Here is a 26,285-nt window from a genome sequence, read left to right as displayed (position 1 = left end):
AGCCCCGTCCACCAAGTAAAATCCAACAAAGAACACACGCTGGATCTCAAGCTACATTATGCATCTAACATGTAGCAAAGGGACTACCTGATGTCCTCATCACCAAAACATAATGGGAAAAAAATGGCACAATGTAATTATCCTTACAATGCCAAGGCCGTGATGGACCCAATCCAAGCAGTGGCAAACCATGAATAACATAAGAAAATCAATGGCTGAAGAGCGCTGACCAATAGAAATGAGACCTAACAAACAACCCAAACAAACGTGGAGTACAGAGTTTTATATTTACGGCACCTTGTGCACTTTATGCAATACAGTGAAGGATGTTTTGGGTATAATCTACCCCCAAAATACTGCATGCACCTAGAAACCCAGAGCACTATCTATCCACAAGGACTCTCAAAGTATTTTAAGGAGAGACAAAGAGACTTACATACAGGCTTTTAAAAGTTCACTACAAACACTTTACTTTCTCTCCATCACCAAACTATTGACAGCCTAGCTCACCGCTGAAAAAGTTCCCCAAAAGCTCAAATACACCAAGGTATCACCACTGCTGAAGAACTCTAATGCAGCTTTTGATACCTTATCCAGTTACATAAATGTCTGGCCTCATCTGCACTGTGAATCTATTGGAATCTTGTAGTAACTTCTCATTTCGTCATACACATTGAAGCTAATAAAACACAGGTAGGCTATCAATGTGTGTTCAGGCTAGGATGATGAACCGAAACCAGTTTGTTGGGGGCCGATTGGACCATTGGCATACCCCATAAACCCCCACAGAGAAGATATTTTATTAACTCTAAGTCCAGGCACAGCGGCCCGTGCAGGTAAGAGTGGTGGGGGGGCTGTGTGGGGGGAGTCGATAGATGACGAAGTAAACTTACATGTAAAAAAACCAAAGACCACCTACCTTGCGCTCCCCGCATCGCTGACTCTGCGATGTGGCGAGCACAAGGTACTTTTTTTGTATTTTCAAATTTAAGTTTACCTCATCGTCGTCTGTCGATTCCCCCCCGCCCACTGCTCTTACCTGCATGGGCCACGCCTGTCCAAGTCTCCCTCGAGGGAGAAGTGGGAGCCCGGGTAGGAAACAGCAGAGCTTCCACCTATAATTTCCCTCTTGTCCTTTTTAAAGGTCTTGGGGAAGCTGACCATTGGTGTTGTAGGATCAGGAGTGATTTCTAGGCAATTAAGTTAATGATAGAAATCCATGTTCAAGAATGAAGGCAAGAATGTGAGAAAAGCTCTTGTTTTGTTTTGTTTTTTCTTGGTTTTCTACCCTTTTGTGAACCCACAGTACCTCCCTGAGTCAGCCTTTGAATATTCCATTTTGTTACCCTTAGAGTGAAATGCTAGCAGGAGTACTATGACTCTGGTTTGAGGATTCGCATTATGGAAGCCACAAGACAGCTCGGTTAAAAGACTACCATTGACACTGTGAGGATATTATAAATTGGATTACTGGTTGACTGGGGTGTGACCTGGTCAAACAGCAACCACAATCCTAGACATCTGCATTTATGTCTCATAGATTTAACAAGTGCTTTCAACTTGGTTAATCATGCAAAATTATGGCAGACATTGGATAAAATGGGTTCTCCTAGAGAGATTATTATCAATCTATTGCAAATATATAAACACATATCTTCCCGGGTGCGCTATGGGATAAAAGGTGAGCGTATGTCACGTTTTAGGGTTACATGTGGGATTAGACAAGGCTGTGTCCTTGCCCCCGCTATGGTTTTACCTCTATGTTAATTGGATTGATGAGCCATTGCAAAAGTAGAATGCTAACGTACCCAAAGTTGGCAAGCAACCAACCCTTGTATTATTATATGCAGATGATGCAGTCCTGCTGTCCAGAACCGCAAACGGCCTTCAGTGCCTTATTGAAAAGCTTCTCTGCGTACATGGAAGAAAAACACCTAAAGTTAATTCTTAAATAACATATACAATGGTATGTGGTAAAGGAAAAACAAAAACTAGACGATATCATCTCAAGAGGGAATCAATAGCTGAAACCCACACTTTTACGTATTTGGGCATGCATTTTAGCAGACATTGGGGCCTGCAGCTAGGAAAAAGTAAATTAACTTTTTTACGATCAATAGAGGCAATTTTTAGATTCTCCACCAAGATGAGAAGTAAGCTAATTAGAGAGATCTTGACCTTCTACTAGAGTAAGTGTTTAATTGGCGCTTGCTATGGTGCAGCACAATGGGGAATGACTAATTTTGCCTAACTCCAGAGTCAAGAGAATATCTTCCTAAAAAGATTATCAACAGTTCCAAATTCAACCTCTTCTTATATAGCACACAAAGAGTTAGCAGTTCCCTATATTGAGGACTGCATCAGTGCCAGCCCAGTCATTGTATGGCATAGGATATGGAGTAAAACTGGAACTAAATGTACGGATCCAAGTGTATGGATCCAAAAGCTACCAAATTGCCCATGCGATGGTACGTCGCATCAATCAACTTTAAATTTGATTATTTCTTGTAATTTTGTACAGGGATGTAAGGAAGAAGATTCTATGCCCCCTTTTTTACATTAAGAAATTATATTTTTATAAAGATGCATTTAATTTTATTTGTAGTTTGGAAAACGAGATAGTATGCTATGCAGTGGCCTCCTATGTTTAACTAGCCATTAAAAAGGAAGGCTAATTCACATCTCGAGGCTTTAGGTAATGAGAACATTTACAACGTATATTCCTGGGGTAATTTCCTATTCACTATGTTTTAGGCTAAGTATTGAATGAGAAGTAAAATGAAATGTAACACCAGTTATTTATATACACAGTATCTTTTATTTCTATTGTTTTATTGTATATACTTTTAAGGGAATTTTATATCATCTTTACTATATTTTTATTTTATTTTTTGTAAGTTGTGGTAATGCTATTTAGTGTATGAAGTATATATATATATATATATATATATATGGAAATACTTCCAAAACCTTCTACAGTAAAGGAGTCGACCTTCCCCTCACACAAGCGCCTTCTCCTCGTCTCCGTCGCCACACCCCTGAATGGGGGCACGCCTGCCTCAACATACCAAATGAACCACATTTCATTTGGTATATATATATATATATATGTATCTTAGCTTGTTTTTTTACTTTGTATTTAAACCGAATAAAGCTGATGAACGAACAAACACAATCCTAGTCAGCGTAAGAGGCAAACAACCCCAAAATTAACCTGTGCTCACCCTCTGGCAGCATGGCAGTGCAGAGCAGTCAGGCTAAACTTAGAGGCAATCTGTAATGTATTTGTGAAACACTTCAAACAGTAAATCAGTGAAAACACCATACGAAAAGATCCCACAGCAGGTTTACAAAAATAGAGTAGTCTTTAATAAATAAAACAAGACCAAAATGACAAAAATTCAAATATTAGAACTGGAGATATTGATTATTAAACTTTCTAGTGAAAAATAGTGCCAAATAGCACAAAGTGCTGCTGAGGGGATAACTGGTCGCACCAGATCAAGACAAAGCCACAAGTTCAGGCCGACCGCAATGGAGTGCCGGCCGGCTACAGGGACCCAGTTAGTCCTGATAAACAAGGTACCTTAAATTCTGTTTGCGGAGGGTTGCGTAGATCCGCGCCGAAGATGCGCTTCACAGCCGAGGTGACACGTTGGTTCCGAAATGCGGCAAGGGTGCGGTGTGAGGTCCTAATGCATTGAAATTAAGGATCCTGTTGATGGGGCTCATGATGGAAAGTCCGGTGTCAAGGATGCGATTTGCTGCTCTGGCGATTCGTCAATTCTGATGAGTGGTGAAGCTGTGATGCAGAGTTTCGGAAGCGTCATCGAGGCTGTCAATAATGAGAGATTCGAGGAGCTGCACTAGGGAAAGCATTGTGCAGTGGTAGTTCCGAAGGCAATGCGTCGGTCCCAAGATGCAGGTTTCAGCAGCGATGCAGGTCTTTTGTGAAAGGTCCAATCCATGCAGCAAAGGCTATTCGCCGATTCTGCCTGGGGATTCGTCACTGAGCTGAGGAAATGTGTTGGCTCATCACGGGATGCGCTGCTCAGCAGGGAAGATGCATCTGTTCTGTTGCCAAGCACCATAGGCCCACTTCCCAGGGTTCAGGACTGAGGTGGCACCAATTGGCAGGGTAGAATCACAGATGGTAGAGTCCAGTTACAGGGGTTGGAAGCCCGTTATGTCACTGAGGCTTCAGATCAGGAGGCCAGCCAACTAGCCCTTGGAGTCACTCTGCATTCTGGGATCAAGTGATGCAGGTCCAGTCTTTCTCACAAAGGCCAGAGGGCAGCAGGTCAGTAGAGCAAAGCAGGAGTCTAGTAGAGCAGCAGTCCAGCAAAGTGGCTGCCCTTCAGCAGCATAGCAATCCTTCTTCCTAGCAGAGTATCCACAGGTCCAGAGGTGCACTGTCGTGGAGGTGTCTGAGGTCCAATACTTAAACCCAGTGGTCCCTTTGAACACGAGGAGACTTCAAAGATATTCCTTTGAAGTGCACAGAGGTCCTCCCTTCCTTTTCTGGCTGCAGACTCACTACAGGGGGGGGTGCAGCCCTTTGTGTGTGGACAGGACACAGCTTATTCAAGTGGGGCTGTGACCAGCTCCAACCTCCTATCTTGCCAGAGATGGCCCATTGAGACACACCTAAGCTCCCCTTGTGTGGGGCAGTCTAGGAGGAATACGCAACGCCCAACTGCCAATTACACCCAGTTATGTGATCCAAGACAGGCTTCAGGCACCAAATCGCAGAAGAAAGAAAATGCCACATTTCTAAAAGCAGCATTTTCAGAATTGCAATTTAAAATCCAACGTCACCATTAGTTTGAATTTTAAATTGTGATTCCAGAGACTCCAGACTTGAAGGATTCATATCTTCCCAATTGGAACTTACAATTAACAACTGTAATAAGGTAATCCCAATGTTATTCTATGGGAAAAATAGGACTTGCTGTAGCAAAAAAACAAATGTGAGAATCTTTCACTACCAGAACATATAAGACTTTGAGGTGCATGTCCTGCCTTTTAAATAAATTGAACACATCCCTCTGGGTTATGCAGGGGCCACATATCACCATAGGGGCGGGGACGCACAGCGCCCTGAAAGCAAAGCATGGGTGGAAGCAGAATTCGGTCATCCAATCATGGAGGAGGCCTGGGCATATTGCTGCCAGCAAACTGAACGTATCACTGCCACCAGCAGGTTTAGGATCATACATTTTAAATTCCTCCACAGAATGTACTACACCCCTGTGAAAATGCACAAACTTCAATTGCGAGATAGCGACAAATGGAACCGCTGCAAGCAGGGGAAGTGGGGTTTTTGCACGTTGCTTGGGAGTGCAGGCTCATAGCGCAATACTGGTCTGAGGAGGGGGTGGCCTTGGGAGACATGGGAGGCGGGTGGCTGGATCTTACACCTGAAATGGGTCTCCTGGGATACCTCCCCGGGTATCAGGGTTGTACTAAATGCTTCCTGGCGATGGACCTCCTCATTGCCAAATGTAAAATTGCATGCAGATGGGGAAGGGGCAGGACGCCCAAATTTAAGGACTGGCTAGCGGACTTCGCTTATTGTCAGGAGCAAAACAATATATACGCAGAGCTGCTCCCACGCCGCTCACAGTCTCGTGATATCTGGGAAATCCTCACAACTTACCAGCTAAGAGAGGCTGCAAGCGATACGGAAGATAGCCCTAAACAGGCATAGACATGCTGACATGCCGAGACCGTAGGGCCACAAATCAGCAGGGTCAATCCCTAGTAATAATTGCTGTAAAACTCTGTATACCCTCCTTGTACCCCCTTGTACCCTCACATGTACAAAGACAGATGATAAACTGTCTGTATGTAAATGACACAAACAAATCTGTATAAAAAAGCAATAACAACGTTTGTACTAAGTGAAGACGTGAGTACTGATAAAATGGGTCCAAAAAATGTTTACCTCCTGGCGCATAAAGTAGACCAAAATGCATATGTGTTTATTATCATAGTGGCTGATTATGGGTTTTATTCATTATGTGCTGAATTTCATGCATTGATGTATGTTGTTTTACCTTGCATTGATAGAGTAACAAGTACTATTTCAGGGACTGCATAATATGCCCAGTAATGTTTTTCATGATGTTAGCAGCGTATAAACTTTGTTCACAAGTATTGCACTCATTGTGATGTTTTGACAGTTGCCTAGTTGGCAAAGTGACTATTGGTGTATGTCATTTTGGTCTTGTGTTATATACAATACAGTCTATTTAAAATTATTTTATGTGGGGTCTCTTTTGTGGTGTATCCGTTGTGTGTGTGTTACGCAAATGCTTTACACATTGCCTCTGGGATAAGCCTGACTACTCATGCCAAGCTACCAAGGGGGGAGCACGGGTTACCTTTGGTGTGTAACTTACTTGCTCTGACTAGAGTGGTGGGTTCTCACTGGTTTAGTTGCATACCCGTTCCAAATCAGAAACCTCATTTCTTACAGGCGTAGCTGAAATTCGTCTCAGGTCTAAATATAAGGGGTGGGTCCCAACCATCAGTACATTATAGTAGCGCTGTGTTTTCAGGATATCTACTTATACCCTGGAATAGCCGTCAAGAGGGTGGAGAGCAGTGTCATCCTTACTCTAAGGGATAAGTCATTACACACTGTTAACTAATAGTCAGCAGCCTGGGCAGCACTATATGAGATGTAGGAACCCCACTGAAAGGACCAATCATTTTCACTCAATCCTCTATTAGATGGTCCCTTAGGTTCACAGTGGACCCTATGCAGGGATGTATAATGCATGAACGGATGTATGTAGCTTTTTGCAAATGAGCATCCTCATTTACCCTTCACAGCTTCACAATAAAGTTGGAAAGACTGTCATGATTTGTACAATGAATCCGGTCTAACAATTACAGTAATTATGTTTAACTCATCTGCAATTACAGATGTTTAGAGTTGCATTGTGCTGCAGTAAAATAAACCTACATTTTTACACATCAACACCCTTTAGATTTCCACACACTGTTAACGTCTTTGAATCAAAGTTGCATTAAAATTGCTTGCACGTCCATGAAATTGGGCCATGATTTTGTTCGCAACGTTTCTTTAGAAACAGATATTATGAACAGGGCCGGACTGGGAACTGAAACCGTTCCTGACAAAGTGCTCGGCCGGCCCCCCCTGAGGGGTTGGGGGTGCAGCCGAGCTCTTTGCCAGGGCCGGTTTTCGGCCGATTTTGTTACTATGCTGCAAAAACGGCCCTGTAACAAAAACGGCCCCCAGTGGCCCAAAACTGGCCTCCACCCGTGCGGCGCACGGGGTATTGCCCGGTGCCGGCTACGGCCAGTCCGGCCTGATTATGAAAGTATTTAGTGCAACATGTCCTGGTTATTTATTTTGTGGTCTATTTGTTTTTGCCGTTATATTTCTTAGCAAAAAGAGGTTTTTTTAAACGTTATATTAAAAGTAATATTTTGCGATCTTTTACATCTTTGTGCTAAAAAGAGTATTCATGCAAGTGCTTTATTACTTTTACACTCCCAGCAACATCGACACGTACAGTATTTCTCTTTAATGTACATACCAAGGAAGGCAGACAGGGCAGGACTGGCCGTAGTGGGCACCGGACGTTTTCCCAGTGGGCCGGAAGGGTGGGGGACGGTGTTTGACCTGTGGGGGGGGTGCTTTTGTTACTGCAGGCCAGTTTTGCAGCAGTGCTGCAATATCGGCCTCCTGTCACAAATGCGTGGCAGTGCTTGACACTAGCACCCGCCAGAGAAACCCCCCTTCTCGTTAGCATATCCTCTCCCCTACAGCCTCTGCCGGGGCCGGTCAAACGGAATTGCCGGGGCTGGTTTCTGTTCCCAGTCTGGCCGTGGAGGTTGATTGGAGGTCCTCAGCATTGAATGAGGACATACATACACCACAGTTCTAGGCCCAGATTTACAAATGTTTTGCCTGAGAGCACGTCGGCGGAAAGCGCCCTAAAGGGACACATTCAATAATCTCAACCACATTGGCAACCAAAAGCAGCTGTAAATGACATTGCTTTGCATCGTGCAAAATCCCAAATGCAAAGCGGAGTGCATATTTGGGGCAGAAGCTGCCCAATAACCCATAGATATTGATGCAAAATCACACACCATCACAGCGGTTCCTGTCAATGCATTGAATGTTTGACGGATGACTTAATCGACATGTTGAAGCCGTATGGCAAACTTTCAATGTTTTATTTTCAAAAACAGGATTTTCTATTTGAAAATATAAAAAACAATGTGAATTTTTTCCTCTGGCATGGGGTTCATTTGGCAGTTTTCACTGCCCTTCAATGCCAGAATTTACCTGGCAGTGATAGACTGTGAAAAGTTGCCTACTCTAAAAAGGGCCGGTGGACAAATGGCAAAACCTCTGACAGCCCGATGGAGTAAGGTGTATATCGGCGGCAGACATGGAGTAGTCTTAGCCATTGACATACTAAAGGTTCGCCCAACTGTAAATGCAATAGAGTACCCGCCCCACTAAGCTTTAAATCCGGCCCTTTATTTTGCATCATGCTACCACAGCTATATGGTGACAGTGTCATATACACCACAGGACATGTTGTAAATATGACGCTGCTCGAAATTTGTTGGGCCTCATTTACAATATTTTGACCCACAGCAGCGCAGCAAGCCTTCCTGCTGCGCAGCCGTGCTTCAAAATAAAAGGGCAAGAATGTGCCGTATCTACAAGCTAGGGCGCATTCCTGTCTTTCTCCCCTGTGCCGGCGCACAAACAGCAGTTGTGACACCCTTGCGTCTTTTTGCAAGGGTGCCTACGCTGAGGAGATGATTGTTTTTGTACAGGAAGAAACCCCTTCCTGCACAAAAAAATCTTCAAAGGCATTTTCCTTTTTCTATGCGCCCTGCTGAATGCTGCACGCATAGAAAGAGGAAACAACAAAGAGAAATAAAAGTATTTCTCCTCATAGCACCTCCCCTGGGGAGGCGCAGGATTCTAATGCATTCCCAGGTTTACAAAATGTTGTAAATCTGGGAACGCTTCAAGCTCCATGGACGTTGCGTGAGAGCACTCAGAGCAACACCCATGGAACGCCCCTTTCACGCAGATTTATGCGTGAAACGGAAACATATATAGACAGTCATGAAAGGTCACGCAGGGTGACTTTACACAGCCTCGTAATTATGGGGAAGCCCATTGCGCTGCTGGTGCGTCAATAAAAGTGACGCACAGGCAGCGCAGTGGGCTTGTAAATAAGCCCCGTTGCTTAATTCAGCACAGTTCTTTTTCAAACATCTTTACTCAAGTCTTGGCAAATCAGCTCCATATCTTCCAATTAGATACTCAACGCTCAAGTTCTTGCTTCTATCTGCCTTCAAGTATTATCTTGCAAAAGTCTCTTTATCTCCCTGCGCCTCTATTAGAGCAGATGCTTTGGATAGGGTTTTGAAGATGTCACTTCAAGTTTAATCAAAAGCGTGATTAGTTTATCGAAGTGATGGATGGATGCTGGCACCGGGAATGAATTTTAAGAAGTTTATAGCCAAGCTGCCATTAGGTGGCCAATATGATGAATGACACAGCAGTGCATTAATAGTGAGTTTGGAAAATAAGCAATTCGAAATCTACAACAGCATAGAAGAGGGATTGCACTACAAGAATTCTTAAAGAAATGTGAATAGAATTTGAAGAATCTAATGTGGAGGGCTTTGAATAGGGCATTTTGTTTTCTGTTCCTCTTGCCAACTGTTTATACATTTAACTTATAATTAAAGTATTTCTTCAAGTTCTACATGCGGACTTGGCCCTGCTTCTTTCTGGGATTCCTTCTATGCTGGTAAATCCAATATTTTCCTGGCACGTTTTCAAGTCAGGCTTCCAAGAAGTCATTGAAATCCCATAAGCAAATCACGAGCGCTGGGCCCAAAAGAAAAAGGACTATTAGATGAAGAGGGTGAAATGAAAATGAGCTCTTCGGTTGCTGGTCAGTGCTTAATTTCAGCCGTTGGTTGCACCAGCACTTGCTCGCCAACACCAACGCTTTTTATGGCCTCCAGTTAAGGACACATTTATTTACCGGTAGATGAAGTGATTTGCCCAGAATCACAGGATGTTGAGCTGACGCCAAGACTTGAACCTGCAGCCACGGCCCATAAAATGTGGCATATGGCCGATTTCAGGTAAGTTCCGAAAAAAATAATTAAAACGAATTTCGTTGCGCGCGCTGCATCGCCAAATGCGACGCAGCGCGCTACAAAATTTGTTTTATTTATTGTTTTCGTAACTTACCTGAAATCGGCCGTATGCCGCATTTTACAACCCCCCACCCTGCCCCTCCCCCGCCCCACGTCACTGCCCCGCTAACATGCCCTATACGGGCCGTGGCTGCGAACCTGGGTATCCAGCTCTGAAGTTGGAAGCTCTGGCCATCCTGCCACATATTCTCTCCACTTTCATAGTTGGTTTTGTTTTAGGCGGCGCTCATAGAAGAAATGGGCTGGTGCTAGCTGCCCCCTGAGGAGAGCCCCGGCACTTATGTTTTTTACATATTAACCACTGTAGTAGGTTCTCCCAATTGTTTATTAAAGTGAGCATGCACCTCTGTATTCACAATGGAAAATGATGTCCGCAATCTCAAGTCTGCCTTTCTAACCTCAAACCCATCTACGCTTCGGTAAGATATTGCTCGTTCAGCCGCACCTCCTTCACTACTCTTTGCTTCTCAACTCTTGGTCCTCAGACTCCGGGAATACCCTTTAAGACCCCCTTATCATTCTTTGAAGTACCTGCCACTCAGCCTACTAACCTTGACATGAGAACCTTCACCATCTCTTGTGCACAATGAAGAAAGACTACAAATTAATTTTACAATTTGTTATCACAAATCTTCACTTTGCTTCAAAGTCATTATTTTTAAAATATCCTTCCATCGATTAGTCCACATTCTGTCATAAAACACTGGCACTGCCATCTGTGAGTCCTGCCCTCCTAAGTGGTTCCACCCCAGTCCTGGGCCTTTGGAAGTGGGTCTGAAGGTGCTTCTGCTAAGCCCAGCTGAGTTCCTCATTGGAACCAACGAGAAGTGATGTGAAGTTCCACAAAGTCTTGCTGCACAGCTGGCAGCCATATCCGAATTGATACAGAGTGGTGTGAAGCTGTGCAAGACTCTCCGAATAGCTGCCAGCTCATTGGAACTCATGGCAAGCCCCACAGTGCCTCACCGCACAGCCCTCAGGGACTGATATAAAGCAACGCCAAACCCTGCAAAGTCTTACTGCACAGCTTCTCGGAACCGGCGATAGACTACGCAAAGTCTCGCAAAGCAATGCCGTGCAGGCTGTGCCCCAGGATTTAAGGTACTGTGTTCAGCAGTCCCAAGTGGGTCCTGGTAGCCAGCCTGCACTCCATAGTGGTCAGCCTGAACTTGTAACTTTGTTATGGTCCGGTACAACCACAGTTGGCGCCTTGGGTTTTATGAGCTATTTTCACTGAATTTTTTTTAATTGCATATCTCCAGTTCTACTGATTGGATTTTGTTGTTTTGGTCTTGTCTTATTTATTACATTTTGCTCTATTTTTCTAACCTGATGTGGGATCTTTTTGTATGATGTTTTCACTGTCTTACTGTTTGAAGTGTTGAACAAATACTTTACACGTTGCCTCTGAGTTACGCCTGACTGCTCTGTGTCAAGCTACCAGGGGGTTGAGCACAGGTTAATTTGTGGTTTGCTTTTACCTTACCCTGACTAGGATTATGGTTGCTGCTTCACCAGGGCTCACATCCCAGTCAACCAGTAACCCAAACTCTAACAGTACGCTAGTAAAATCAGTGGTTTTTGGTGCAAGGATGATACATTTGGCAGGGGATTGTGGAAGGAGAACATCAGGAGGGGTGTGGGGAGTGGCACATTCCTGTGCTTCAATGGAGAGAAACAGCTTTTCAGCCCTTGGTAAATTTGTCCCTCATCAACCGACAATGTCCTTAATCTGCATACACGCCTCATTATCACAAAATAGCCCCAATGTTGTTATGTAATAGTCATAAATTATGATAACAGCAATTGATCCAGGATCAGCACATAACTGCTTATATCATCAGTGCATAATAGGCCGTAGCCAGCATAAAACGTCACTTCACATACGAGTAATGTGTCATAGGGCAATCAACAGCAGCTGCCTCTATTTGTTGCCCAGCACTCATTTATCAGCCGGGCAACTGGCATGCTTATTGGCATTGGTTCAATCCCCTAGTTTCACCCTTCAAATCATCCTACTAACTATGACACACCCACCTACAGAGAGACATTAAAACAGCATGTTCCACACATTTATCAGACTCTGGTCTGAGATGGTTATGTCAGAACTACTTGGAAAGCCATCCCTTGAAAGTGCTTTGATGCTATGCTAATGGCCAAATTCCCGCAATGTGAGGGCCAAATAGCAAAAGCAAAAACAACAGTCCCAGAATGAGAGTAATCCTGTAAAACGGACAATTTATCAGTATAGTATATCCCAGGTATGCATAAAATGCACAGCACATATTGCTCAGCCCAGTCCTCCAGTGCACAGTGATATTTGTAAGACCCAGTTTGACTAGGTTTGCATTTCATCAGGACCCTGCTATGACGTTATTGCTGCATTTTGAAAATGCTAAAGCACACGGTAATGCATAAATTGCCAAGCATTACCAATTTCTCCAGAAGGACACGTAAATTGCTTAATGCTCAATTTGCACAGCCCAGTGAAGCTCATATTGTATAGTTTCCATAATTACCCAGTGTTCACTAAAGTATATATTGACTACTTTGCACCATATCAATTTGCCCAGCAACGACCTTTGCCCTCGGTCATAATACAACCATGCTCCAGGTTAGCAGATCCTGCCCAGTTTGTACAACAACGGGGTCCAGTAATGTGCATAAGTAACCTGGGCACAACCGGTTTTGTACAATACATTCTAGGCCTTGTAAGCCACATTTTGCCTTGTTTTCCAGTGCTCGGTGTCCTAGGAAAACAATAGTTGCAAGCGTGTGCACTTGTAAGTCAAAAACAGACTAATGCAAATCAAACAAGCACTTGCAATGCAATCGGTCTCGCCTTTGGGACCTTATATGTATTTAGCTATCCAGCACATTAGCCTGGGTGCTGAAACATCTACTGTTCTTTAACATGTAGGGAAAGTAAGCATCACACTGCGTGACATGCCAGATATGGGAACACATGGAGAGAAATATTGCCTTTCAGTTGGAAATGTTATGGTCCAATGATCTGTTTTTAATATAAAATCAGGGGCTTCGTTGGTCATATCACTGAATATACAAGATTTGAAAAAAATATTATTGTCTACGGATGCTCGTGGAAGACAATTTCCATGGACTGAAATCTGGAGAATGCTAAAGTTGATTCTAGTATTTTACTGTCCTCTGCTGGTCGTTTTCTATCAAGAAAGTTAAATAGAGAGAGTTGCCAGAACATTTTTAAAAAGAAAGTCCCTCAGCAGAAAAGCAATTCTGGTATTTTACTGACCTCTACTGGTCGTTTTTTATCAAGACAGTTAAATAGAGGCAGTTGAACAGAAAAAAAAGTCCCTAAGCCGAAGCAGACAAGTCCTAGGGCTGATCTCCAGAGCCCACAAAGTACATACACATAAGTATACACTAAAGTATATAAAAGAGGTCTCGAATGCTCAACCTAAAAAGGTGCAACATGAAAAACGTTAGATTGTTGGAATTCCTACCCCGGTGTCATTGTTGGAAAATAAAACGAAGGCCAAATTCTCTATTCAGCGACAGAAGTGTTTTTTAAATACACAACACTGGCTTTGCTTGTTTAAACTTTCAATAAGATCGGACTTTTTCACAGAGAAAAAACTTGTTATTGAATTGTTAAAATCAAAGGCTTGTTTTTTGCCTAGACAGTGCAGTAGTGCCTGTCTTGCATGCTGGTGTAGGCATATTCATGGTGCTGTTGTTCGGACACTCTGCCTAGTGGATTTGTGCCTTTGCCTTGGGCACATTTAAATATAAAAGCAAATTTACATACTCCCAGCTATGTAAATTATATCAGTAGGGCACTCAGCATTTTGAATTGTGGGAAAGAGTTTGTGAACCTTTAAACAAACAAATAGTAATAACCAGTGACATCTTAGGAAATTGTGGAGTCCTATGCAAGATCAATTTTGGAGCCCCCCGTTTGGAGCAAAATTTAATCTATTACTTCTTTTTGGCTTATTCAGGTTGTTGTGATGCCAAACTATACTGAATTATATGTTAAACTCTCAGACATGGTGGGGCATGCAAAAGCAGCCAAAAGCCAAACCTGTCCTCCTGCCAGTGCCAAACTTGAACAAGCATTGGAAAAGCCATTTCTTTTTATGTTTGGATCTAGATTTTTTACTGGCAACAATAACCTTTTATGTATAATTCATTGTTTAACTACCTTATTACTTCTTTTATTGGAAAAATATGTTAAGGGTGGTTAGTTAGATGTTTAGTGAACTAGTACATAATAATAAACTAAGGCATATACACATAGCACTTTTAATGGTAGCGTTAGTTGCTGAATATTTAAAATCAGTAATGTATACTCCTTCATTCCTAGCTGCAGCAATAGACTTCAAGGGGCAGATTTACCATTTATTCACGCAACACAGTGTAGCAGCCGCAAATGCTGCACTGCGTGAGAATGAGAGAGCAGGAGAGCGCTAAATTTACTAAAATATGGCACTCTGCTCCCCTTTCCCTAGCGCCGGTGATAAAATTAGCTGCTGTGCGCCACGAGGACACCTTTGCACCTTCCAGTACAAAATACCATGCTTAGACTAACTTCAGCCCTTTTCCCTCTTTGTATGAGTGCTATAAAGTGCCACACACGTGCAAAGTCAGAAAGGGAAGGAGAAATGAAAGCATTTCTCCTTCCTTGCACCTACTTCACAAGGGCACAGTTTTCTGATGCTAAACCCTGTCTACTTTATTTAGTAAATAAGGTTTAGCGTCAGAAACCTTGGGTGGTTGCATGGGAACCCATGGTATGCCCCCCCTTGGTGCTAAGTAATGCAAAGCAGCGCTATTAGCAACTTTGTGTCACTTTCCCGTTATTTCTAGCGCTAAACAAGTTTAACGCTGGAAAGTAAATCGGAAACAAAAGATTTTGCAATGATTTGCATCACTTTTGTGACACAAACACAGCGTAAAAGTCTTTTCTGAGGATTGTCATCATTACTTTGGTTAAAATCAAATAACCCTCTACTAAATTTGCTTACCCTGACAGGTCCCTCTCCCTCGCTTCATATATGTGCACTTCTCTGGCTAGACAGCTACCTGTTGCTCTGTTGAGTAAGTAATAAATGGTGCAGGAGGCAAGTAATTGAAAGAGACTTAAAGAGAACAGTAGAGTGAGAGACATGAGGGAGACAAGGGCAGAGGTAGAGATGATGTAAAATATGTGAGGCATGGAGAGAATAAAGCAAATAGGCCAATTGAGGTATGCTGAATGAACGGTATGGACAATTAGAAAGAGGAATATGTATGTAGAGAAAAGAGAGAGAGAGAAATAGGAACTGTTTCAGGTGAGAGGTAGAGAGATAGGGAGAAAGAAATACTAAACGAGGCAGAAGAGTACAGTTCTAAAAGGGATGTGTTGGAGAGTGAGATGGGGAAAAATATATAAATTAGAGAGAGGTAAAAGCAGCAGGAGGTATCCATAAACTAAGAATCTTGAGGAAAAACAAACAGGTGCAAGGTAAAGATAGAGGGAAATGAGAAGAGGTATTGAAAATTTGGTCATGGAAAAATAATTGTGGTAAAAAGAGAAAAGTAGTGAGAGAGATGAAAGATAAAAAGAAAAGCGGTATAGAGCAAAAAGGTGACGCTCAGAGACAAACATGAAATAGAGAAAAACAACTAAGGATTAAACAGAGATAGAGAAGTTGAGATATACAAAGCAGAAGCAATAGTGCTTTAGAGAGCTTTATAAAGATAGAGGGTGAGCGAGATAGTTAAGGTATAAGTATTACGTTGAAATGGAGAAGAACAGAGAGGGCGAGAGGCAGAATAGAGGAAGTAAGAGAAAAAGGGCCAGAGGTACAGGAAGATGGGTAGTCAGAAAGGAGTGATTTATTTAGAGGAGGTGGAACAGAGGTAGAAAAATAAGAAGAGGAAAAGGAGACTTGCGGTAGTGAACTAGTGGTAGGGTAAATTCAGAAACTGAGTAGTAACAGTCGGAATAGTGGGGTTTAGAGAGGTGAGGCAGATAGAGAAATGAAATAGAGAGGTGTGTGGGAGTGTACTGTGGAGAGGGCTTGAAGAGAGGTAGAGAGAGGTTTTTTGTAGACATATGGAAATAGAGGTGAAGGAAAGATAGAGAAGTGAAGTAGAAAGAATAGAGATCCATATATGCCAGATGGAAGAAGTGCAGTGAGGTACAGAGAAAAGGATCAAGTAGAGACAGAGGTAAGGCAGTGAGAGGGAATCGAGAGTGATAGACATATATGTAGGTACAGAGAGTAAATGAGAGAGCGCCAAGGTCATGGGAGAGAGGTAGAGACATTAAATTGAGGGAAGTATATTGGGTATATTGAGAGAGAGAGAGGTGAAGTAGACAAGTGTTGGGTACACTGAGCTGAAATACACAGAAAGGATGAAGGTACATGGAGACGTAGAGATAGAGAGTGAGGTTAAAAGAAGGTTGAGGTAGAAGAGGCGAAGTAAAGTAAGGAATAAATGGCAAAGGAAAATTATTTGTAAAATGTAATTACCACCAACTGCCTGCGTGTGAGTTTTAAGACTGGCCAGGCATATACACTAAGGGGAAGATATACGTTTAGGCACAACATAGTAACCAAAGTTGCTGTGATGAATAGCACATGGGTGAGAGGGTATCATAGAGCCATACTTATTAACAAGCATTGGCATAGCCAATAGGTCTCGCCTTTGGGACCTTATAAGTGTTTAGCCATGCAACAGTTGCATAACTAAATACTTAGAGGTCCCCAAAAGCGAGACCTATTGGCTATGCCAAGCGGCCGTGCGGCCGCGAAAGTGAAAGTAATCGCGGTCAAGCGCGGCGCGTGCGCCCGCGCATATGCACTGTAGCTCTAGGCTGGCCTGGTAGCACTTTTTGGAGCCCTCTCAAAACGTCTCGACAGACCAGTGCATGCGCTGGGTCAGGCGAGACCTAAAAATGGCCTGCTGCTGCTCACTACCCTAGAGCTGGCGCACAAAAAGGCTGCTCAGCACCACAGATAACCTTTAGACCATGGTGCAGAGGTATGTGTGTGCTGTCTAGCAGAGGGTTTCCACTGGAATCATACTCTTCCAGTGCAAAATCCTATGCGTAAACAAATTCCTAAATATTACACACATTGAATACGTGTTGTGCAGTGCAGCACACATGCATGATGTGGAATATATCCATAAATTAAGACATTTCTCCTTGTTTGTACCTGCTCAAGGAAATATTATTGTTTATGCAAAGCCCAGCCTGGCTATCTTAGTATCTTAATATATCAGGCTTTGCTTCAAAACTATGGATGCTTGTACCGATCCACCGAAGTTACACCCAAGAAACTCTCCTGTGATGCATAGTGATGCAAACCACCATAAAGCAGCACAAAGCGCTGTTTGTGCTACGAAAAGGGCACCTTTCCATCACACATAACTTTTATGCTGGAATGCAAATACCTTTGCAAGAGTTAGCACTACCTTGTACCACATTGCCCAGGAGCAAACCCATAGTAAATGTGTACCCAACTTTCTGTTAAGCATACCAGGCCATCAAATTAGAAAACCTGTTTTTATGAGTAATGTTATTATGGCAGGGATTTGGACTGTTCTGCTCACTTTATCAGTGTACTCTTTGGAAGTAGGGGGCCTTGGGCAATTGCCCACTATGCCCATGCCTATAAATGCCTCTGGTAATAACACAGACTTTCTTGAATGAAAACAGCAGCCTCTCTCCATTGCCCGTAGACATAATAGTATGGGAGTCTCTCTTTTTGGAGAAGTAACAACAGGGCTGTATGAGCTCTTAAAGGATTTTAAGAAAACTCCATGTGGGCTGAGGACAAAGGGGCTGTTTATAGGGTTAGATTGACGGAGAGATCATCAGGTAGCCTGGCAAAATACCCTATAAGAAAGCACACCCTTTTGTTGAAAGGCACATATATAATTATTTCCCTTACACCCAAATCGTCATGGAGTTTTCCGGCCCCCCCATCGCTACACTCACTTATTACTCTGTGGGGCCGGTATTGGGCACATTTTACAGGACTGCTTTCAACTTCCAGTAAATCTCCAAGAACCCACTCCCCTTCAAAGAACAGATGAATGGTAGCACGTGCCACCAAGTTCAACAATCCCCTGTGTTAAAGGAAAGAAGGAGTATGAGCACTTTTACAGAACTGCCTTCCAAGAAAGGACAGGTAAGGCAACAAGAGCTTGGCACTCTCTTAAGGATGGGCTCTGTATGGGCTCCAGGAAAGGAAAAGAAAAGACAAGTGCACACTAACAGTAGAGGGCTCTGGAAAACAAGAGGGGAAGGAAAGATACAGTGATGTGCTTCTTTGGGAAACAGACAGAGTAGAGAGGAGTAGTGTAAGTAGTGTACTCGTAAACAAATATAGGAGTATCCTGTGAGTTATTGGAAATTGAAACTAAATATCTTACAGGACTGTTTAGAGGAAAGAAGAGACAGGAATGTGGACGTCACCTTGAAAACGTGTCCATAAACAAAGTGAGAGATAAATAAATGTAGTGGATGTTACTTACAGTCACACCATAGCTTGTGGGTGGCAGAAGACATGCATTTCTGTGACATGGAACCTAGGGGATCGGATTCAGAGCTTAGTTTGTGCTGCTGGTTGCTGGTGTTGATGATAGGAAAACAAGGACAAAGGGAGAACACAGCGATCAAAACGAAACCCACAGAAGTGAGATAAATATTTACAAATTATATGGTGCTTTGGTGTGATCCTTCTGACTGGTGCTTCTTAAGAGAGTAGTTCTGTTTTGTGCAATTAACATATATTAGAACATTGGAATGTGGAGCACTCCATTGAAGTCAATGGAGTGCTCCGTGCTTCTACTGGCCACTAAAAGCCCACAGAGCAACATTCCACTGTTGCTTTTGTTCACAGCTGTTGCTGTGAACCAAGGCTTCTCGGAGCCATAGGGGATTTAAACCCCCTCAGGCTCTGAGAGGCCTTTGTTTAATTTGTTAGAACATTCTGCCCTCTAGTGGCCGAATGTTCTAATAGCCTTATAGCCCTTCCTAGCTGGGCTATACCAGCCATTAAAGTTCCGCTCCCTTGTTAAAGGCCCTAGCCTTCGGCTTGGGCCTTTAATGGCCGGTATAGCCTGCAATGGCGGGCTATTACTCTATATTAGAACACTGGAAGGTTGAGAGCTCCATTGGAGACAACAGAGTAACTCCGGGCTTATAATGGCTGGTATAAGCTCAGAGCTCCAACATTCCAAAGTTTGGCTTCATGTTTTTCCCTTTTTAATTTAGAACATTCTACCCCTAGTGGGTGGAATGTTCTAATATCCTTATAGCACTCTCCTTCCTTATAGATCCTTGACTGCGGTTCTGGCTTATAACTCATTTTCAGGGCCTTTCACAACCGGTATAGCCCTCGGCAGTGGGCTATAAGGCTATATTAAAACATTGAAATGTTGAGCACTCTATTGAAAAAATGGAGTGCTCCGGGCTTCTAATGGCCGGTAGAAACTTGGAGAATCAACATTCCAACATCAACATTCCACAGAGCTCGACGGAATTTCAACCCTCTCAGGCTCCATGAGGCCTTTGTTTTACACATAAATTAGAACATTCTGCCCTCTAGGGGCTAAATGTTCTAATAGACTTAGAGCCCTCCATAGCAGGCTCTACCGGCCATTAAAGGCCCGCTCCCTTGTTAAAGGCCCTCACCTTTGGTTCAGGCCTTTAATGCTGGAGCCGGCCTTTAATGGCCGGTAGAGTCTGCTACAGTGGGATCAAATGGCTAAATTAGAACATTAGAGTGTTGGGAGCTCCATTGTAGACAATTAAGTGGCTTAGGGCTTACAATGGTTGGTAAAAGCCTTCTGCTGCATCATTCTGGTGTTTGTCTTTCTGTTTTTCCCGTTTTAGTTTAGAACATTCTACCCTCAGTGGTAGGAATGTTTTAGTAGCCTTATAGCCCTTCTGCCTCGGGCTATACTGGTTGTTAAAGGCCCTCTCCCTCGCCTGCAGCTCGGGCCTATACCTCGGGTTCAGGACCTTTAACGACCAATATAACCCTTGGCAGTGGACTACACAACTATATTAACATTGTTCTTGAGATTATTTAGGAGAATTTCCTATATGAGCAGATGGTTGCTGGCTGTCCTATTGTATTTGAAACAGTGTTTTGTGTTGACCAGGGGGAGTCTTCTCTTCTTTACCAGCAATAAAATATGGTATCAAAAAACACTAGGTCAGACAAGAGGAGCGGAAAAGAACCACAGTGACAGATGATGAGAGGAAGGTTGTTAGGGTGACAGAGTTATTGTTGAGCAGTTACGCTGTGAGTGGGGGAATTTCAGTGGCCCCTATTCTTCATAGGGGCCCATTGTTTCGCCTTGGGCCACCACTGTGAAAGTAGTGCACAGTAATTTGGTTTGTACATACACAGCCAGCAAAGACGACAAAGACAGATCGACTTATCCTACACAAACTGAATCTACCATGACACAAAAAGCTGCCAAGCGTGTTGGTTTTCTTTCTAAGTGATGCCTTTCCTTCTGCTTTTTTCCAGGCTGGTATCGAGGGATTTCGATGAAGAAGCCTAACGTCAAGGTAATGATTAGAACACTAAATATCCTTTCTTTCATTGATTCTCCCTTGCTTAGTTTATTACTGTGTTTTTTCAATAGGAACTTCTGTGCTGCCTTGTTCTTGTATCATTCTGTAAGACAGTGAAACTTCTCTGTCGCCAGGTGCAAACTGTGAGTTTGTGAAGAGGGAAATGGCAGGGATCAGAGGAGTTTAGTAAAGCCTTCAAGGTTATAACCCATGAATTTGTTTTCATGTCCACAGGGGATGAACTTTGCAGCACCTCAGTTCAAACTTGCTAGAGAGTGTCTTTGTCGCCGCAGATACCTATCAAAAAGACACAATGGTTGTATCCACTGTTGCCTTCACTACAACAAGGCTAGCTTGGATTTGGGATTTGAAGTTAGAGGTGAATATGATCTTGATTTAGAGTTTGGAGGATGCAGGGCATATAGCAACAAGCAACAGATATCCCGTCCACTCTCTATAGAGTGCATAGATAGCAACACTCTCTAAATTTGGTGAATGGGATATCTCCCACTTTTTTGGAGGTGTTCCACATTCATCAAACTCTAATTCTACCCCTACATCACCATCATGTGTTGCCTATTGCCATTAAACTGGAAGCTATGTTGTTCATTTGTGACAGATATCGGATTAAGAATGAGTGCTTAATTTTTCTTGTAGCACAGCCATAAGTTGCAGCCTTCCAATCAAGCCTACTTTATTGATGTTCCCTCACTATAGAAACCTTCTTGGCACGCTCACCTCACCAAACATACTTCTGGCCATAGGAGCCATACAGTTGGACCAAGCTGAATTTACAACAGCAATCCTCTCTTTATAAAGAAATACAGATCTTCATGACAACACAGAGAACAACAAACCAACCACCACCCAACACAACTAGACTGCTTTAAAGGATTACTGTGCATGCCGTCAGTTACCCCAGACACATAATTCAAGCCAGGTAATGCACATACAGTCCTTCCAGATGGCACATAATTGATTTGGTAAAGGAACTTGGCTACGCTCATTAAACAACATTCACCAAAAAATCACACATACAAGCATGTACATAAAAGCAGCATATTAACCACACTCACACTAAGGATGATTCACTCAAACAACTAGAAAATATCCTTGAGTGTAGAGTGGAACGCCCAAAACCAGGGCTTGAAGGTAAACAAACCCCGGCATTGCTTTGAGGCCATACTAATGACAATATAAATCACAGTAATATAACATAGCTTACACGCTTTCTTACTTCAATTATACACTCATCCTTTGTCACCAATGAACCCAAGTTGTTATCAACGGGTACAGTAGTTCATACACTGTGTGTTCGTGGGCATTCTACGGCGTGGCTTGCTGCTTTTGCTGCAGATTGGACAGGGTTAGAAAGAATTTCTGTTAATGAACTGCAATATAGTTTTGAAATCATGTACTTTTATCAAAGAGAAACTATATTCGTATCTCTATAACACCAACCAGTCAATTATGATGGGCACTTGCACCCCTTATGTCAGCATACACATGCATAGTCTGAGATCTGAAGGAGAGTTCTCAGAAATATCAACACCAGCATCCTGTATTTCAGTGACCAGTAAGGAGACGAGCTCTCTCTGAAACCTCCAGAAGGATGGTTAGGGACTTGGACATCTCGACTTCTCCTGCTGGGATAATGCAGTAGAACCCCAATCCCCTAGAGGGCGCTGCACTGTCTTTAAGTTCTATCAGTGCTCCCACAAATAGGAGTGTTTGCTTGAGTACTATAAACAGCATTCCTACAGTCTGATAACCCTACCTTAGAATGCAAGGACACAAGTAACCCTCTAGGAAAGACCCTTGGAGTTACCGGTGATGCTCATATTCCCTGCTGTATTTTGCGCTTGTTGCTCTGCATCAGGAGAGCACGAGACCAATAGTTACCATTTGCAGACTGATGATTGTTGCCTATTTAATTTGGCCTTAGTAGTTAGTCCCTGTTGACCATTCAGAGATATGGACATGTTTCACATTTATTTTCTTGGATGTGTTGTTTCCCAGCTGATGGCACCTTGTTACCAAAGGGTAGAGAAAAATGCCCCATGAAAGGAATGTAAGGGAACACATAATGCTGCTGCCCAGAATCGTGGAAGATACACATTACTAATCCCTCAATTACCTACTTCCACAATGATTGCAGGGAAGCAATCTTCACCGATTATCCACCATTAATCAGCCACCTTTCCTTACCTTCATTCCTCATCCATCATCTCTCGTTTATGATCTATCATTCATCACCCACCATTCATCATCCATAACTCCTCATCTATAATTCCACATCCATCAATTATTGCTCACTCATCATCTATCACCCATCCTTCCACATTCCCTATCCCTCATCCATCATGCATCACCCCCCCAGTCACAACCCCACATCCCTCTCCGATCATCTGTCTTCCACCTTCATTCATATCTCTTTCATCATTCGTTCTCATGCATCCATCATTCCTAATCTTTCATCCCTCATTCATCATTCTCCATCCCTCATCCATCATTTCTCATCAGATATCACTCATCCATCATTCCTCATCCATCTTTGTTTATCCTCACTGATCAGCCCTCCTCCTTAATCAAGTAAAATGAGAAAAATGCACAAATGATGATGTACTGAAATGGACATAAAGCTGTCCATTTTAGGACTTCTCTATGCCTCATTCATCATCCTTCACTCCTCATCCCTTTTACCCCACTCACCGTTCCTCACATATACTTCTCCTCATTCCTCTCTATCGCCTCTATAGAAAAAACAGAGACGAGTATTTGTTTTGATAATCACTCATTTTAGAAGAATGTGCTTACCGGAATTGGGTTAATTCAGAAATATTCTATATTTATGTGTTCTTTGTGCCAGGAATAATGTCATTTATCAATATTCTAAATTATTGGTAAAATAGGTCGAGATTTCAAAAAGTAAATGTTTAAGCCTCTTTAAATCAGGAGCGTGAGTAATACAAAACGCAGGATTGAGGTAGGTCCTAGAGAACATTTTCTCCAAGCTTTGGTTAGTCACTCATGATAATGATAATTCATTTTTACAAAATACCCCATATCACATCTCTGCCTCTTGTCAGTGCTTTAGATAACTGGTGTTACTCTTATCACATTTAGTAATGTCCACTTGCTGACCCCTAAAGCCTGGAAGGCTGAGTAGGCATTGTTGGGGGTCACACTTGTGTCCCGCACATCAGCGGCAAAGATGTCAGCGGTAAGTCTTAATTTACTGTGACACCTTGCTCTGTTTTCAAGTGGCATTACTGCCAGTGCCCAAAAGAGATTAAGGGGCATATTATCAAGAAACGGCGTTAAAATTATCGCTGCTTTAGCGGCAGAAAATTGCCGCTAAAGCGGCGATAATGGGCTTGATAATATGCCCTTGAGAATTCCAATAGAAGCCCATGTTCTGGTGTGAACCTGGGCTTCTATTGGAATTCTCTAGGGCATATTATCAAGCCCATTATCGCCGCATTAGCGGCAGTTTTCTGCCGCTAAAGCGGCGATAATTGTAACGCTGTGCTTGATAATATGCCCCTAAATGTCAATAAGTGAACAGCGACTATGGAGGCATATTATTAAGCACTGCGTTAAAATTATCGCCGCTTTAGCGGCAGAAAACTGCCGCTAAAGCAGCGATAATGGGCTTGATAATATGCCACAGAGAATTCCCATAGAAGCCGATGTTGACACCAGAACATGGGCTTCTATGTGAATTCTCAAGGGCATATTATCAAGCTCATTATCGCCGCTTTAGCTGCAGTTTTCTGCCGCTGAAGCGGCGATAATTTTAACGCCGTTACTTGATAATATGCCCCAAAGAGTGTTGCTGTCTTAGTAGGGAAAACTACATGTATATCAACTATGTTGTCAATTTAAAAATACTGTATTATGAGGCTGCATACCACATTACTATACACATGCCCGGGTAATTAAATTGAAATGTAATGTTAAAATTAAGTTAGTTTAAAAACTTAAATAATGGAAAACATACCATTTCACAAAGTTATCGCCTGCAAGCTAAATGCAACTGGTTTCTAGTAACAATTGGTCCTAAATCAATAACAAAAGGAGACAAAAAGGCCATAGATCACTTAAATCAGCCCACTGTGTGTTCTTTATTAAACTGTCCCATCCAGTCAATATCAAACATAGATCCCTTAGACCATATGTTTAGTAGCTCTTTAGCCTGGGATTCTGAAATATAAATGTATGGTTATTGCAAATACGTTTCCTGCAGTGGAGCTTGTGTCCCAGCCACTTAGAACAATGTCATAAACTGATGTAGCCACAAATGGTGATCCACAGTTGCATAAAAGAAGTCTGAATGTACAAAAAAACACCATGGGCCTGATTTCAGGGTTGGTGGGGAGGGTACGCCTTTGCAAAGGCAACGGAGTGCTCTCTTCTCCAAAATGAACTTCCACCCACCTCAGTAAGAGTCGGTTGGAACTGAAGAATGTCAGAAGTATGTCAGCGGTGGAGGCTACTCAGTCTCCACTGCTGACAGATACCTCCAGCAGCCCGACAGACTAAGGCGCTTCAGAGGTTTGACCATTTGACCACCCACCCAATATAGAATGGGCAGTAAAATTGCCAGTTTTCACTGACTGTCACCACCAGGTTAATGGCAGTAGGTGGCAGTGAATGACCCAAACACCAAGGGAAATATCTTGCATGGCAAGGGGGTCATTGTTTTTTTTTCCAACAAAAAAAATCGAATTATGTGATCTTGTCTTTGAAAATAAAAAAATATTCAATATTTCACATACGGCTCCATCATGTTGACAACGCCATCCATCAAACTTACTAAGCAGTGATATGAAGCGCCGTGATGACGGTTTATGCCAATGCAAATGATATTAGCTGGACTGGCGGAGATCGCTAATGTCGGCAGGCAGAGTGCCTTCGGCAGGGCGATAATAAAATACTCCACCATACCAATAATACGTACACCATCCACCGAGCGCTTAATGAGGCCCGACTCACCAACTTTCCCTGGGTTGTTTGGAGGTGCAGTCAAGACCTTTAAAAAATACCCATATATATCAAATCAAATCAAAAGTTAGCTTTATTAGGTTTTCATTTTAAAACACAGAAAAACCATAAAAGAACAGTTTTACAATTATATTTCACATTATTATACAGTACATAAAAATGTAATTTAAAAGTTGACACAACATTTCAAAAGTCTAAAAATAATTAAAAACTAAGGCCTAGCAGCAAATTTTTAAGTAGGGCAACATTCATAAATGTTTCCTATGTTTGATCGTACACTTCAAAAATAGCGCAATATATCTCACGAAGCAATCATTATCTAGAAGCTGCAAAGCAAGGTAGGCCAGACGGCATTGCCTCATGCCCCATAGTTTCAAAATGGTTTTGATCTACCTTCTCCTCTGTTCCAAATAAAATGTACAGAACAGGACTACGTGGATTGATGTTTGCGGGGAAACTCCGTCACAGG

At 42.7% G+C, this 26,285-nt stretch overlaps 1 protein-coding gene across 3 annotated transcripts in view; it reads left to right on the top strand.

The window, feature by feature from the left end:
- The window catches only part of DOCK3 (dedicator of cytokinesis 3), a 1,365,978-nt gene that overhangs the window by 410,933 nt on the left and 928,760 nt on the right, over positions 1-26,285 (top strand). For all 3 annotated transcript variants that reach the window (XM_085625129.1, XM_085625128.1, XM_085625127.1), the window contains exon 3: positions 20,763-20,803. In XM_085625129.1, coding sequence (XP_085481255.1) covers positions 20,763-20,803 — 41 coding nt within the window. The remainder of the gene's footprint in view (positions 1-20,762; positions 20,804-26,285) is intronic.

This window comes from Triturus cristatus, chromosome 9 (assembly GCF_964204655.1).
Source record: "Triturus cristatus chromosome 9, aTriCri1.1, whole genome shotgun sequence".
Classification (NCBI taxonomy): domain Eukaryota; kingdom Metazoa; phylum Chordata; class Amphibia; order Caudata; family Salamandridae; genus Triturus; species Triturus cristatus.
This window is presented reverse-complemented; position numbering and strand designations above follow the sequence as displayed.